The 14601-nt window shown below is 43.8% G+C and overlaps 4 protein-coding genes across 4 annotated transcripts; 2 read left to right on the top strand and 2 right to left on the bottom strand.

The window, feature by feature from the left end:
- Nucleotides 1-1493: 1493 nt before the first annotated feature.
- LOC132261149 (probable E3 SUMO-protein ligase RNF212) lies at nucleotides 1494-3049 on the bottom strand. Its single transcript, XM_059759734.1, has 4 exons — nucleotides 2846-3049; nucleotides 2703-2770; nucleotides 2176-2618; nucleotides 1494-2107 (listed from the first exon to the last, which is right to left on the bottom strand). The coding sequence occupies exons 1-4, from the start codon at nucleotides 2955-2957 to the stop codon at nucleotides 2065-2067; spliced, it is 666 nt and encodes a 221-aa protein (XP_059615717.1). The 5' UTR covers nucleotides 2958-3049; the 3' UTR covers nucleotides 1494-2064.
- Nucleotides 3050-3108: 59 nt separating this feature from the next.
- LOC132261147 (acetyl-coenzyme A transporter 1) lies at nucleotides 3109-5651 on the bottom strand. The gene is made up of 4 exons (XM_059759732.1): nucleotides 4951-5651; nucleotides 3933-4880; nucleotides 3646-3870; nucleotides 3109-3575 (listed from the first exon to the last, which is right to left on the bottom strand). The coding sequence occupies exons 1-4, from the start codon at nucleotides 5200-5202 to the stop codon at nucleotides 3369-3371; spliced, it is 1632 nt and encodes a 543-aa protein (XP_059615715.1). The 5' UTR covers nucleotides 5203-5651; the 3' UTR covers nucleotides 3109-3368.
- A 52-nt stretch (nucleotides 5652-5703) lies between these two features.
- On the top strand, nucleotides 5704-7752 carry LOC132261146 (probable ATP-dependent RNA helicase Dbp73D). Its single transcript, XM_059759730.1, has 2 exons — nucleotides 5704-5833; nucleotides 5894-7752. The coding sequence occupies exons 1-2, from the start codon at nucleotides 5811-5813 to the stop codon at nucleotides 7734-7736; spliced, it is 1866 nt and encodes a 621-aa protein (XP_059615713.1). The 5' UTR covers nucleotides 5704-5810; the 3' UTR covers nucleotides 7737-7752.
- A 663-nt stretch (nucleotides 7753-8415) lies between these two features.
- LOC132261148 (myrosinase 1) lies at nucleotides 8416-14522 on the top strand. Its single transcript, XM_059759733.1, has 6 exons — nucleotides 8416-8668; nucleotides 9547-9742; nucleotides 10335-10634; nucleotides 11677-12261; nucleotides 13957-14195; nucleotides 14259-14522. The coding sequence occupies exons 1-6, from the start codon at nucleotides 8595-8597 to the stop codon at nucleotides 14476-14478; spliced, it is 1614 nt and encodes a 537-aa protein (XP_059615716.1). The 5' UTR covers nucleotides 8416-8594; the 3' UTR covers nucleotides 14479-14522.
- The last annotated feature ends 79 nt before the right edge of the window (nucleotides 14523-14601 follow it).

Raw genomic sequence — 14601 nt, 5'->3', positions numbered from 1 at the left:
TTTCTGTCATCAATCAAGCCTCGCTTAAAATCCCAACCGCAAAACGTGCGGAAAGATAAGAATTCCCTCTAACCGCTCGTTGCAACTTTACGTTCATATAATTTCTAATAAACTGTCGTAAATATGATTTCGCTAATGAAAGCCTGAAACGTTTCAAACGTTCTCGCCTGACATCAATTCATATTTTTCGTCTCTCGTAAAGATCAGAAGAGCCAGAAAATTCACGTGAAAACCAAGGAAATAGACAATAATGATGTTTTTATGTAAATAGTCATATATTTATTAGATTTTTTCGATCATTTGTGCATTTTTCATTGCACCAGATTGAGGTTATGTGTTTCTGAACATTCTTCGAACCTTTCCAAAGAAACTTATTGGTTTTTATGGCCAACAGAATCCTTCAAGAATCACATTGAAAACGCTTTTGGAACAGTCGCGGATGAAGATGTCTTGTCACTGGAATTCACAATGTCGCCATGTTGAACACACTCTTGACGTCTCACAGCTGAAATTCGCATTAAATAAACTCCCAACTTTGCCTTGCAACGTCTTCTCGTTCGTATTTCATTCATACTTTACACTAGTGCCGCCGAACGGCCACCAATATAATATATGAAAATGTAATGTTGCAACACCAGATTTGTAGATTTAACGAACTGAAATCAGTAAATTTGCAACGAGCGGTAAATTCTCGTGTCTTTTGATGTCTCTTTCCTCTTTTCATCATTCTTCTTCCACACACTTAACAATTAAGACAATGAATTCAATTTCCCTCTAAAATATAAGTGATAATAAAACAAAAATATACATTCCGCTCTATAAATTGTAATGACAAAAGTGTGCGTTTTTCTCTCTCTCTGTACAAAATCTCCCAATTTCTCATTTAATATGAAAGGAGAAATCATCGAAATATTTATGACTCGCGTTAAAAATCGTTCATAGGTGGTAACTTTTATTGTAGCCTCTCATTGAGGATTGTCTTAAATCAATTTTACGCAGTGCCTCATCAAAGTCTCTTCCCTATACAAAAAGGCCAAAGTGAATTGAGACCTTCTCATCTCCACATGAACTGTTTTCTTCGCTCAGCAAGAGATTATCATAAATTGAACTTAATTAGCAATTAAATTAAGCTCTAAACGCATTTTTTTCCACTTCCCTGCAACTTAATTAATGTGAGAAAATACTCTTTTTTCTTCATCTCTCGCACTATCAGTGCACTTTTCCGTGAAAATTGTCTCATTTTTTTCGCTCTCAATTTCACTCCAACAAAAAAAAACAGCCCATTTTGTTCACATTTTGACCATTTTGCGCATTTCATTTTGCACTCTTTGTGGCGTCGAAAGTAAAAAGAAAATCCCGCGCGCGACTCGTGCACACACATCTTAATAATTATGTTAATGCAAAGCAAGATTCAAGACTTGAATTTCGTTGCCTTTTGCAGTGTGATTGCAAGTGAAACACCAAAATGAAATAATGTACTTCACATCTCTTGGTTGATTTCCTTACACAACAACTCGATCGGAAGGAGGATTGCATTCTCAATTGAGAAATAAAACTCTTCCACTTCTCACGCAATGAAATGGACTCCAAATGGAGAGTCAATGGGTTAATTCTCCTCTTAATTGCATTATGTGATCATCGGGACAGTTTTTTTCTCTGTCTTCTGTGAATATTATTGAGTAATTTTCTCCTTATCACCTGCATCAGAAATGGCAGTGAAAATTAACACTTTCTTTTGGGGTAAATGATTGAAAAATATTAGGAGAACACGGCGAGATTGCCTAAACGCATGATAAAATGTGTATCATGTGAACACTTCTGTATAATTCAATCAATTTCTTCATCTTTTACACAATTCATCTGCTATTTTTTCTTCCATTTGGATTTCATGGGAGATTTTTCTGTTATAAAAATCCAACATTATTCACAATTCTTCAATTGTTACTGCGTTTGCGCTTTCAATGGTGCAGTTCAGGAAAAGTTAATCCAACAATTCTCTTGCTCCAATTTGTAATTCAATAATTCTCAGAGCATTTGCCTTGTCTTTAATCCATGGTTTAACACTTAGCGACGATAGAATTCTGCACTCTGAGCGGCAAGTTTTGATCTGCAAAATGTAAGAAAAATTAATTAAAGCTCTGACAAAGTGTCTAAAATAGAGAAATGCATGCTCACAGTCGCGTGATTTGAGGATGTCTCTTATTCACCCTAAAGTCAGAATCATGGGATGGCAGGGAGGACGCTTCTGAGCTGCTGCAAGTGCTTCCTGGGCGATTGACGAAGAATCCGGAGAGAATTGGAGAGCGAGCAATCAACAGAGGCTCCTTCCGCACGCTTCCCTCTGAGCTCAGGAAGGAATTCTCTCGTCTCTGTGTCTGCATCTGACTCCTCTGCGGTCGCTGCTCCCGCTGAGCCACATATTGAGTCATTTCCTTGATCTTCTGATCCAGTTTCTGCTCAAGAAAAGCCATCTTTCCATTCTTGGCCTTCATTTGCTTCAGAGCAGACGCTTTGGTCATGAGTTTGCTCTGGAGCTGGGCAAACTTGACATTCTCTCTCACATCTCCCAGCTTCTTGTGCTGCTCCAGATCAAAGCGCTGCCGGATCGCAGGATCCAGCTGTGGAACAGAGGAAAAGAGAAAATGTTCAAGACAGCTTTGCTAAGGCAAAGTTTTAGGCGTTTCAGGGCATAAACCACTCACATCCTTTGAGATCTTCCTGTACTTGAACGGCTTCTTGCAGAACTTGCACTCACTGCTGTTGTTGATCACTGCGAAGGAGGAAAAAGGCGATTTTCACAACACGCTGAGACACTTTTCTTCGCTGACAAAACATGGCGGCTCACCCAGTTTCTTCAGGCAACTTTCGCAGTGGATATGCGAGCAGTTCAGCAAGTAAAACACCGTCTCCTTGCAGTAATACATGTAGCACAAGTTGCAGTGTATCCACGTAGTCATCCTGACGCGCTTTCTGGGCTGTATATCCTCAAAAATCCATCAAAAGTGTCGCTCACAATCTTCCTTCACACACACAACGGGATTCAATAAAGGAGAGCAGCGCCGCGTGGTGAACAATAGGGCCATTAAATTAGAAAAACACGTGAAAAAATTTCTTGTGCTGCAGATTTTTATTTACAAAATCCTTTTCATAACAACTTTTAATCAATGTGAAAAAGAATACTACAATTAGGCCTCACCCCACAATCACACACGATGAAAATAAATTCACAGATGTGGTAAAAATCACATAAGTAGCGATAATGATGGAAAAAATGTCAATGAAATCCCCAGAATTGCACTAATTCGCACGCTTATCATTCTCTTATCAAGTATTTTGTCAATATTTACTAAATCCCTGCACTGCTGCTATCAGTGACTGGCACTCCGCAGTAGGCTCTCGGTATCGCGCGACCGCTCCATCACGACCTTCCACGATTTCAACGGAAGCTGCTGCAACTGGGCCACTTTTGACCTGCCCCACCGATACCAGATCAGCCCGTAGATGAGACAAATGCCGCACTCAATGTAGTACCCGTCGATGTCTATCTGGCACACGCCGCCGGCCGCCGCGCAGGCCTGCAAGGGATGGAAGAGAGAGTGTGAGAATCCGGGGGAGTTGAGGGTGGTTTGGCGGTCGTGTCCTTACGTCTTTCTGCTCCTGACTGGCGCAAATGTTGTCCGACTGGGTGTCTGGAATGTTGCATCGGCCCCACGTGAGCACATCCACGAGCCAGAGCATCACAGTGGACGGCCAGTTGCCCCCGAGATTGCTGACAGTGTTGAGAAGCGTCATGTATGTTCCGCCCACGGCGGGATCGCTGATCCGGGCGAAGAAGGCCATCACAGCCACGAACATCGAGTACAGCGTTATCTGCAAGTGTAGCGGGCAGAGGATGAGCAATTGCCCTTGAGTGACATGACAAGTAAGCTCACCTGATAGAGGCCGTAATTGATTATCAGCATGACGTAGTAGTAAACAGGGAACTGGCCATTGCTGAGGAATGCGGGTGTGATCCACACAACCGCCGAAGCCACCACGCCGAGCGCCAATCGATAGGGTATCGCCTTCACGTACACGTCCATGGGACGTGGTCCTGTGGTGTACTTGCTGATGACCAGCGGCAGGATGATCTGCAGTGGCACCAGTGGCACCACCAGGAGCGCCAGCTTGTCTTTCGGCACGCCCGCGTCGATCAACTTGAGCGAACTCACGGCGTCGGACGCGGCGAAGGAGATTTTCACGGTCAGCAGAATGGCGCCGAGGATCTGGATGGGACGCATTCGCAGAATGTCCAGCAGAAGTGTGTAGGATTGCCGGATGTTGAGCTCGGGCTGCTTCGTGTACCGACTGGAGGCGACTGGGGCGTTCTCGCGCTTGAAGATCGCCACGAGAGTCGTGGTGACGAGGAAAACGATGCCCCAGAACCACAGGAAGCCCGGCAGCGTCACGATTCCCTCATCCGAGGCCTCACGCCTGAGATATGTGTTGCAGAACTCCGCGGACTCCAGCGCCATGAAGACCACGTAGCCCAGGAAGTAGCCGGCCGTCTGGCCGACGCTGTTGCACGTGGACGCGTGACCCACGTTGCAGCGCTTCAGCATCGTGAGCGCCCAGCCGTCCACGGCGATGTCCTGCGTGGCGGCGAGGAAATTGAGAGCGAAGAAGATCACCGTGAGCACCTGGACGTGGGGCGGAGCGCCGCCGCCGCCCAGCCACTGTGTCACATGCTGCGAGAGGATGAGCATGAAGAGCCCTATTAAATACTGGGTGGGAATGAGCCAGGATTTCCGCCGTCCGAAGGCGTTCCAGTACAGAGAGTCCACGATGGGGGCCCACAGCAGCTTGAGGCTGAAGGGCCAGTAGGCGAAGCTGAACTCAGCCTGGGAAGCAAGAACCAGAGATTCCATGAGATCTCAGCTCATGTGGGAGGAAGAACAGCTGATCACTCACCTGCTGCTTGTATGTGGCGCCGCGATTCTGCAGCAGCATCGGAATGGCAGATGTGAGCCCGATTGGAATGCCCTGGAGCAGGTAGAGGAAAAACAGGATGGCAATGTTGAGCTTGTCCCCACGCAAGTCACTCGCCTCGATCTTCTCCTCCGGCGACACGTCCACCCCATCCTCTGGGGCACTCCTGTCCTTGTCTGGCGTCTTCTCCTGTCGTCTGCGGATCTCCATGATGTCAATTGATGTGTCTTTCATGCGCTCACTTAGGGATCTGGCTGCCTTCTGGGCGAAAACGGACACGTCACTTGGAAACGTGTCTCATGCACGTGAACACACCGCACGAGTGTCATTAAACTCTTGCACAATGCGACGTCAGACACGGCAAAAGCTGCCATTCGCCAGATTCCATGCCTGGACACTCACAGATTTGGCCAGGAAGCGAGGACTCAGCGTCTCCGGGAATTACACTGCACAATATGGTAACCCGTTTCTGAGCACGATGGCAACAACCGCCCAATCAGGAATCGTCGTCGCGCTTCGGATCTCAAGAGGACAATTCCCTGGCAACGTCAGCAGACAATCACCAGAGCAATTCTTGTGGGAAAATAAATATTTTACTCATTTCTCTCCCAAATTCATCAATGAGTGGTGAGAAGAAACATAAAGCTGCTTTGCAGAAAATTATAGGCATTGTTTATTGAAAATTCTGGCTTCTTCTCATGAGAAATTCAGTGGAATTGTTGGAAATGTCCCACGAAGTTCCGTACATTTTCTTCAGACATTTGAAACAGTGCAGTTTTGCTTTTGAGGTTACTTCATGTGTTCTTGTTTACCTCGAGAAATTGTGAAAATCCTCGGAAAATATGGAACTATTCGACGTAAAAAGGTGAGAAAGTGAAAGCAGTGATGAAGGATGATCAATTGACACTGGAATTTATATTTTAAGATATGCTCCTGGCCAGAAACAAGCGGATCCGGGGAGGGAAAACAGGCTTCTTGAGAAACTCCAAGGAATCATTGCAGAGAAGAAGAAAATCCTCGAGGAGAAGCAAGAGAAGCACAAGGAACCAAGTGTGGAGAAGGATCAGCCGGCTGAGCATGAAATTGAAGAGTCCGAAGAGGAGGAAACTGTTATTCAAACTCCCGGCGAAACCTTCAAAATCCTCGGCGATGAGCAATTTGCGGAGAAAGAGAAGGTCAAGCGGACTCTGCCTTCCTGGCTCTCTCATCCTGTCGTGATCTCCAATGATCTGACTCAGAAGACAGAGAGAATCGATGACATGCCATTCTTGAGCCCTGAAATGAGGGAGAATCTGAAGAAAATGGGAATTGAGACACTCTTTCCGGTGCAGAAGCAAGTAATTCCCTGGATTCTCGATGCTCACGCCAATCCTCCACCCTTCAGGCCACGAGACATCTGTGTTTCCGCCCCGACGGGCAGTGGAAAGACAATCGCCTTCGCCTTGCCCATCATTCAGCTCCTGATGCAGCGGACAACCCAGAAAATCAGGGCTCTGGTGGTGCTTCCTGTGCGTGAATTGGCCGCCCAGGTGTTCACGGTGTTCAAGAACCTCTCGAAGGGTACAAATCTCAATTGTCTGCTCTTCTCGCCGAACAGATCCTTTGCCGAGGAGCAAAAGTACCTCGTGAAGGAAGTGAACGGGAAGATGCACTCCAGAGTGGACATCATTGTCACCACGGCTGGTCGCTTGGTGGAACATCTCTGTGGCACTCCGGGATTCTGCCTGAAGGACCTCAAGTTCCTGGTGATCGACGAAGCGGACAGAATTATGGAGCAAATCCAGAATGATTGGCTTTATCATCTCGAGAATCACCTTCAGAAGGATGTTCAGCACTTTCCGGGCAGAAACATTCCAGTCTCTCTCATGACACTCAAGGGGGAATTGGCCAAGCAGCCTCACAAGCTTCTCTTCTCCGCCACTCTGTCTTCGGATCCCGAGAAGTTGGAGAATATGAAGCTCTTCCTGCCCAAACTATTCACATCCGTGGCCACGGAGTTCAAATACACGGAAGGGAATCAGGAAGCCAGCAAAGAGCTCGTTGGGAAGTTCACCACACCAGCAGAATTGACGGAGAAGATCTGCGAGACGGAAATGGAGAAGAAACCATTGACACTCTTCAAGCTAATCACAGAGAATTCGTGGCGAAGATTTCTCTGCTTCACCAACAACAACATCGCAGCCAATCGCTTGACTTTTGTCCTGCAGAAGATGCTCGGAGATGGTCTGGTGGTTAAGGATTTGTCGGCTAATCTGAAAAAGAACGCTCGAATGGCGATTTTGAGCAAGTTTGCTGCCGGGAAAGTGCACGGATTGGTGAGTTCTGATGCTCTGGCGAGAGGAATTGATTTGCCAAATGTTGACGTCGTGGTGTCTTACGACTGCCCGCGTCACATCAGAACCTACATTCATCGCATTGGCCGAACAGCACGCGCAGGACGTCCAGGAACTGCTGTGACTCTAATCAGTCAAGAGGATCGAGAGATGTTCAAGAAAATTCTCACCACAGCAGGGAAGTCTCCTCTGCAGGACATCAAAGTGTCTTCAGAGAGTCACGAAGAGAAGTTCTCTTCAGTCCTCGTGGAGCTGAACAAGTATCTGAAGGATGAGAAGAAGAGAATGTCCGTGAGAACTCAGAAGGATGAAAACACAATGAAAAAACCAGCTTTGAAGAGGAAAAAAGTCGATCCTGAACCCGGAAAGCTGAAGAGGAAGAAGAAGAGACTGCCTGGCAAGGAGATCAGAGCAAAGAAAGCTAAAATAAATTAATTATTTGCATAAAAAAGCGTAATTATTCTTGAAGTCTCCAAAAAGTCGATGAATTTTCAAATGTTGCGCTCAGTTAACGGCTCAGAAATTTGATTGGATAAAATTTTGAAAAATTGCGCTCTTCTAACGATTTCCGCTGGTTTTCTCTGGAGCAAAGAAAACCTTATTAAATGTCGTCATTGCTGGTTTTCGCCGTATTTTATGTACACTTATCGTGCGAATGTCATGGCAAAACACTATGTTGTCTCGTAATTGATTTGTTTGAGCCGGCGTGCGGACAGAAAACCACAAGAATTATATATTTGTCGCCCTGACTAATTCTGATCATGCTGGAAAAACAGTCCTAAACAGATTCATTAAATTTCGTGGCGGATAAGCGAAATGTGTAATGCGTGAAAATACGTCTGGAGTGCGAAGAGAGCCAGGAAATTCCCCATTCATCTTCTTGCTGGTGTGACTCAAAATTCGGTTATTAACATATCGGTTAATGTGGCTTATTTGGGGTTTCTCCCCGCGCCGTTGAGGGTTCGAGAAGGGAAAGTTTGTGAGAAGAACAGGTAAATGTTGACTTGGGGAGAGTCCTTTCGGTGGGCAAATTGTGATTTCAAGGAAGTTTACTTGCGATCTCACGCTTCATTTGGAGTCTGTCTCTTCCCCACTCCGTGGAGTCTCTCCGCAAAGTGGCTGGTTTTTTAGAAGGCTCTCAAAGCGACTGAGTGTTTGGCTTCTCCAGTCTCTCGGCTGCCCTCAACGGTGGAGCGTATAAAAGAGACTAGCAGTGCCGGCCAAAGAGTTAGTCTGGGTGTAATTGCTGTGCAGTGAAGTGAGAGTGTGAATCTGCCATTTGTGCTGTGAAAAATGCATCGAAGAATGAAATTGTCTCAGCCAGTATTAATTGGAATCCTACTAATATTGGAATGTGCAGTTCTTTCGTAAGTCATCAAGTTTTTTTTCACCTTGTGGCGCAAATGAGCCTAACAAAAAACGCTTAAATCACGTGCCATTCAGTCTTTCTGTGCCATTGAATGATTTTTGCCTCCCATCGCTGGTGTTTCGACAAACTCTCAGGCATTAATTCACGACGATGGAGCTTCGGAGAGAAACTTCGGTTGGCATTCACCTAGAAAATACAATTCAAGTTGTCAGCGCAGAGCTTTAGCTGATAACATTTACACTATTTGATCAAATTGTGTGACCTCTTAATCACTTTTATTGTCCGATAACGAGCGTCTTTAGTCTGAAATTTATATACCTGGTATTTGTTTATCTCACTTGCTTGAACATCTGCAGCGCAGCTCTGCAAAGCCCTCAATCCACGGGGAATTCAGCATTGAACTGAAAAAATTTGAAATGAATTGCGAATGAGCAATTGAATTGGCTGAAGCTCAATTTCATTACTGCTGCCCAGCAATTAACAATGATTTTGTATGCGGCGAAACGGGTTTATCTGGAAGCCTTTTCTCTTATCTCTGTGGGAAAATCCTCAACCACTTGACTCCGTATGCAAATACTGGACAAGTAAAGATTGTCTGCATTTGTCACTCTAGCTGATTATACAATTTTATGAAAGGGGGGAAAAACAATAAATATTGTAGCTTTTGAAAACTCGTGCAAAATGTTAGCAATAAAGACGTCAAGGCGGAATTTTTCGTATAGTTTCACGTTCTGTCAATTATATCAAGCATTATGTGTTATAGATGATTTATGGCGTTGAATAATTGGCTGTCCGGTGAGCCATTGAGGGAAAGGAAGAGAGCATCAGCAGTGAATCCGCATTCTCAGATTCTTTGTTGCATTCTTGCCATTGTAGATCACACGCTGAAAATGCACACAGGCGATTCCCGCCGGACTTTGTCTGGGGCGTGGGCAGCTCATCTTATCAGATCGAGGGTGGCTGGAATGAGGATGGCAAGGGTGAATCCATCTGGGATCACTTGACGCACAATCACCCGGAGAAGATCGTGGACAAGAGCAACGGCGACGTCACGTCGGACAGCTATCATCAGGTATATTTATTAGAAAATTGTGTACTCCTTGAACCACTTTTTATCATTGCCCAGTAAGAAATCTCGAGAATCCGCTATGAAGATCACTTTCTTTACCTTCCAAACTGATCACTGAAAATTCCACCAAATTGAGGGTTTCAGCCACTAACAATAGATGATTGCCAGTTAATAAAAATTCCAAAGTTCATATAAACACGATTCGATAATTAAAAGCGCAAAAGTGAATAAAGATCGTGAGCTTGATCGCGAAGATGAAAAAAAAGTCTCTGGGTGAGTTTTGTCTCTCACAGGCGATAACAGATTTATCACCGACTCTTCAAGTGCTAATTAAGATTACACCAACAACAAGAAATATCTCAATCGAGAAGGATGATAATGTGATTACTTTCGCTTAAATTGATGGTTTTATCCAAAACACACAACACGCCAAAATTGATTGTCTTTTTTCCGCTTTTTATCAATTCGGCACAAGTTTGGAATGCATAATCAATTGGTTTTCCCATTGTTCTTGCGGAAAAATGCCTGTATGAGAATCGGCTGTGAAATCTGCCAGAATATAATTAAGAATAAACACTCAATTCTTCACTCACAGTGGCAAAGAGATGTGCAGATGGTGAGGGAATTGGGCGCCCACGTGTACAGATTCTCCCTCTCCTGGTCGCGGATTCTTCCCACGGGCATCGTCAACATCGTCAATAAGGCCGGCATTCGCTACTACAGCAATCTCATCGACGAGCTGCAGCGCTTCAACATCACGCCCATGGTCACGATCTACCACTGGGACCTGCCGCAGAGGCTGCAGGAGATGGGCGGCTGGACGAATCCCGAGATGATCAACTACTTCCTCGACTACGCCAGGGTTGTGTTCGAGCAGCTGGGCGATCGCGTGAAAGTGAGTAAAACCTCGACCTTTCTTCACATTCCATCCTTCAATCACCAGATTTCCCCGTTGTTCTTTCTTCTGTAAATTGAATTTTTACGCCCTCAAACGAAATCATGACTAGGATAATCCTTGCGAAACTCAGTCTAAAACCGCCAAGGGGGAGATATTATGATGGGAAGTAGTGTACAACTTCACGGAAGTGTTAAGAACTGAAAGTGATAAAATATTTCTGTTGCAAAAGCTTCTGTTTCAACAAATTGAGGCATTTACTAAATTATTTGGCTTAGAAAAATCAATTTTATTGCTTTTTCTAGGTTATGTGATTGATTTAAAACAGTTTCTGGTGTTCAAATAACCATGAAAATCATCAAAATTGTGTTTAAACTGGGAATGTTTCTCTTTTTAGCATTGTTGAGCATTTTTTTTCCAAATACTTCAAATTAGTTAAATTTCGGAAGTAAAAAACAGCTTTAAAGTCAAATATAACCTCAAAAAAAGCATTTTAGCTGTTGCTTGTACTTTGTTATTTAGTAAAAACATTGTGATATTCCCTCAATTTACTCTTTTCCGGGTTTGAAAGGATTAAAATGAGTCCAAGATGGTTTTAAAGCTGATTTTCATAACCTCACAATTTGATCAGAATTTTTCTAGGCATTTTCCGAGAACAAAACTAGGAAATCAAGACAGAAATCGTTCATGAACAAATTGTTAGAAATTTTAGATTAGTTCTAACAATTTGAAGTCTAAACATTTGAAGAACCTGAACCTCTTGAGACTGAATAATCTGGATTAAATTGTGATAAGTGCGAAATTAGTGTACAAATTTAAGGCATATTATCTTCCCCTTGAAAATCGCTTGATCGTCTCTTCTTGAGTCAGAAAGACAGAATCTGGCCTGAGATTCCTCTCAACTCTGAAGAAATTTTAATGTTTTTCAATGCCTGCAATCTTGCTTTCGCCTGAGGCGAAAAATGATCTTCTGACCTCAGACATTTAAAATCCCACCTCAGATTTTTGGGTCTTTAAATTTCACTCTCGTTTTCTTGTGCAGATCTGGACGACGTTCAATGAACCGTGGCATGTTTGCGAGCAGGCTTATGGCCAGGACTACATGGCGCCGTCGTATGACTTCCCGGGGATTCCCAACTATCTCTGTGGCCACAATTTGCTGAAGGCACACGCGGAAGCTGTGCATCTGTACCGGAATCGCTTCCAGCCGACTCAGAACGGAAAGATCGGCATGACTGTGGACACGTCGTGGCAGGAGCCGAAGACGGACAGCGATGAGGACAAGGAGGCCTCTGAGATGGCGATGCAGTTCTACATCGGCTGGTTCTGCCATCCCGTCTTCTCCACTGCCGGAAACTATCCGCAAGTGATGATTGACAGAATTGAGGCGCTGAGCAAGCAACAAGGCTTCCCGCGCTCTAGGCTGCCCAAGTTCACGCCCGAGGAGGTGGAGAGGATCAAGGGCACGTCGGACTTCTTCGGCATCAACACGTACACGACGATGCTGGTGACGAGGAACGACAGGAACAACAGCGTGGGTCATCGCGTGCCGTCCTTCCAGCACGACATGAACACGGTGGAGACCAGCGATCCCGTGTGGCCCAGAGGCGCCTCCGTCTGGCTCCACGTGAGTATTCTCACAGCTTCTTAATTGGTGCGGTGTGCGCGAGAGTTAATTCAGTGTCAAGCGGCACACCGGATGTATTTATTGGTGAAACATCATCTTATGCAAACATTCCCACTGATCGCTGAAGGTGTTGCACAAAATGAATTAAAGATCAGCAAACAGATCAAGCGAGAAGACTTTGAGGAAAAATGTCTCAATCCCGACGCACTCTAGACAACCACATTTCCCATTGACCCTCAATTTAAGCCGCCAGTCTTGCGTAATAAATAATATTCTCTTACGCCATAAAATATCCATTATAATTAGATGCAAATAATAGTTTCGACAGTGTTTTTTCCCTCGTGCGAAAAATATATGATCAATTAGTTGAAAGTTAATCACAGATAATTGATAAAGTGGATCAGCTTGTCCGCACGAGAAGTTTATGGGGAATGCTTTACAAGATCACAAACTAAAAGCGAGTTGCTAAGCGCAAATCAGTTGAGGAAGTGAGAAATGAGATCTTGTCAAGAAGTACTTCTTCCTCTTCCACGGGAATGACAAATAAATGTAATGTGTAATTTGGCGCATAAACTTGACTCGTGAGGTGCTAAAAATCCTCCAGAGAGTGTTGAAGGCAGACACCAAAACCTGTTCGCGATGTCCAATCGCGTGTGAATCACTTATTGCGGTGCAGAAGTAATTTAAAAGTGATGGAGCGACATATATTTTTTTTTAATCTTATTTGAAAGCAAACTTACTCAGAGATTTTTCCCGATTTGCAAGAAAGAAGATCACCTTATTGTTCCTGATGATTGTTGTTCTGAATGCAAAATGCGCATTTAGAGTATTTTCTCTCTTTTTTATTATTATTCGAATTGTAATGCGTTCACTTTGCAATTGACTCACATTCACTGGATTTCCTCGTTGCTCTTGAAAGTGATTGAAACTCGAGATTTAGGGAGAAATGTAAATTAAATCTAACCTGAATTTCTAATTAGAATCCTTCTAGCTCAAAATTTGAGGTTATGTTTGCTTTGAACCTTCATTAGCTTTCAGAATCACGATTTTTATTGAGTATAAATACACATTTTACACACAAAATCTATTTTAAACACTTTTATCGTCCTTAACAATTGACATAACCTAGAAAATAGCTGACAAAATCATGAACTGGATAAGAATTTATTCACAAATTGTTTGAAAACGTTTAGCTTCCAATATTAAACGAATTTTGTTGAAATATTTTCAATTTAGACGCAAAAATTTCTACATAACCTAGAAAAACATGTAAAAATAATGACTTAGAATTTAAATCAATTTTTGAATATAAAATAATCAACAGAAATTCAAAGCTTTGAACCAAATATAGCATAAATTGCAACACTTTAACTTCCTTAAACTTCTTCTGATCTGTACACCACTTCTGACCACATTATCTCCCCCTTGCTTTAAAGCTCTCAGAAAGTTTAATTGAGACAATTTTGAATCTGACTGTATATTGAAGTCAATTCATTGAATTTAAATTTCTATCAGTGTTTGTGCGCAGCGGAAATTAATAGACTTTCGCCATATAATGAATTTATAAGCTAGTTTAGTTAAATCCACAGGCAAAAACTCCGTGAGAATAGCATGTTTGTCCACAATTGACCTGATAGTGCGGCAAACTTGGCGCCAAATGACTTTATTGAGCCACTAAACTGTCCTCTTCTGCAGGTCGTGCCCTTTGGGATGTACAAATTGCTGAACTGGATCCGGAAGGAGTACGACAATCCGCCGGTTTACGTGACTGAGAATGGCTACTCGGATTACGGCGGAACCAGCGATATTGGCCGCGTGAATTACTACAATTCCTACCTGGAGTCCGTGCTGGACGCCATCGAGGACGGCTGCAACGTGAAGGGCTACATTGCGTGGAGTCTCATGGACAGCTACGAGTGGAAGGCTGGCTTCACGTGAGTTCATCTCCAGTTAAATCACATTATGGATGTAATTTGGCTGTTTTTGGTGTGTTTCAGGGAGAAATTCGGCCTCTTCCACGTCGACTTCAAGCATCCCAACAGGACGAGAGTGGCGAAGATGTCAGCCAAAGTGTATTCTAAGATAATCCGCACCAACAAAGTTGATTGGGATTATCATCCAGAGCCAGAAGTATTCATCCCATCGAGTGCCAGGAAGTGTTGCCAAGTGTTTTCCGCCCTCATCACCGCCGCTATTGCCCTCATTTGGCGAATGTAACAAATCGGTATTGCACTTTTTGTGATAGTTTGACAATATAATAAAATTTGTGAATTAATTTTTTAATCAACAGCAGTTATGCTTTGAATTGCCGCCCCTATTCGCCCGAGTGTATGCAATGTG

Source organism: Phlebotomus argentipes, unplaced genomic scaffold, assembly GCF_947086385.1.
Source record: "Phlebotomus argentipes unplaced genomic scaffold, Phlebotomus argentipes genome assembly scaffold_18, whole genome shotgun sequence".
Taxonomy (NCBI): domain Eukaryota; kingdom Metazoa; phylum Arthropoda; class Insecta; order Diptera; family Psychodidae; genus Phlebotomus; species Phlebotomus argentipes.
Note: the sequence above shows the minus strand (reverse complement) of the source record. Positions and strands in the feature narration are given on the sequence as shown.

Coding starts and splice junctions, on each gene's coding strand:
- LOC132261146 (XM_059759730.1), top strand. CDS start 5,811: ATGGAACTATTCGACGTAAAAAG. Junction 5,834..5,893: donor GAACTATTCGACGTAAAAAG/GTGAGAAAGTGA, acceptor TTATATTTTAAG/ATATGCTCCTGGCCAGAAAC.
- LOC132261148 (XM_059759733.1), top strand. CDS start 8,595: ATGCATCGAAGAATGAAATTGTCTCAGCCAGTATTAATTGGAATCCTA. Junction 10,635..11,676: donor AGCTGGGCGATCGCGTGAAA/GTGAGTAAAACC, acceptor TTTCTTGTGCAG/ATCTGGACGACGTTCAATGA. Junction 14,196..14,258: donor GAGTGGAAGGCTGGCTTCAC/GTGAGTTCATCT, acceptor GGTGTGTTTCAG/GGAGAAATTCGGCCTCTTCC.
- LOC132261147 (XM_059759732.1), bottom strand. CDS start 5,202: ATGAAAGACACATCAATTGACATCATGGAGATCCGCAGACGACAGGAG. Junction 3,871..3,932: donor TCAATTACGGCCTCTATCAG/GTGAGCTTACTT, acceptor CTACACTTGCAG/ATAACGCTGTACTCGATGTT. Junction 3,576..3,645: donor CCAGTCAGGAGCAGAAAGAC/GTAAGGACACGA, acceptor CATCCCTTGCAG/GCCTGCGCGGCGGCCGGCGG.
- LOC132261149 (XM_059759734.1), bottom strand. CDS start 2,957: ATGACTACGTGGATACACTGCAACTTGTGCTACATGTATTACTGCAAG. Junction 2,619..2,702: donor ACAGGAAGATCTCAAAGGAT/GTGAGTGGTTTA, acceptor TCTGTTCCACAG/CTGGATCCTGCGATCCGGCA. Junction 2,108..2,175: donor CATCCTCAAATCACGCGACT/GTGAGCATGCAT, acceptor TACATTTTGCAG/ATCAAAACTTGCCGCTCAGA.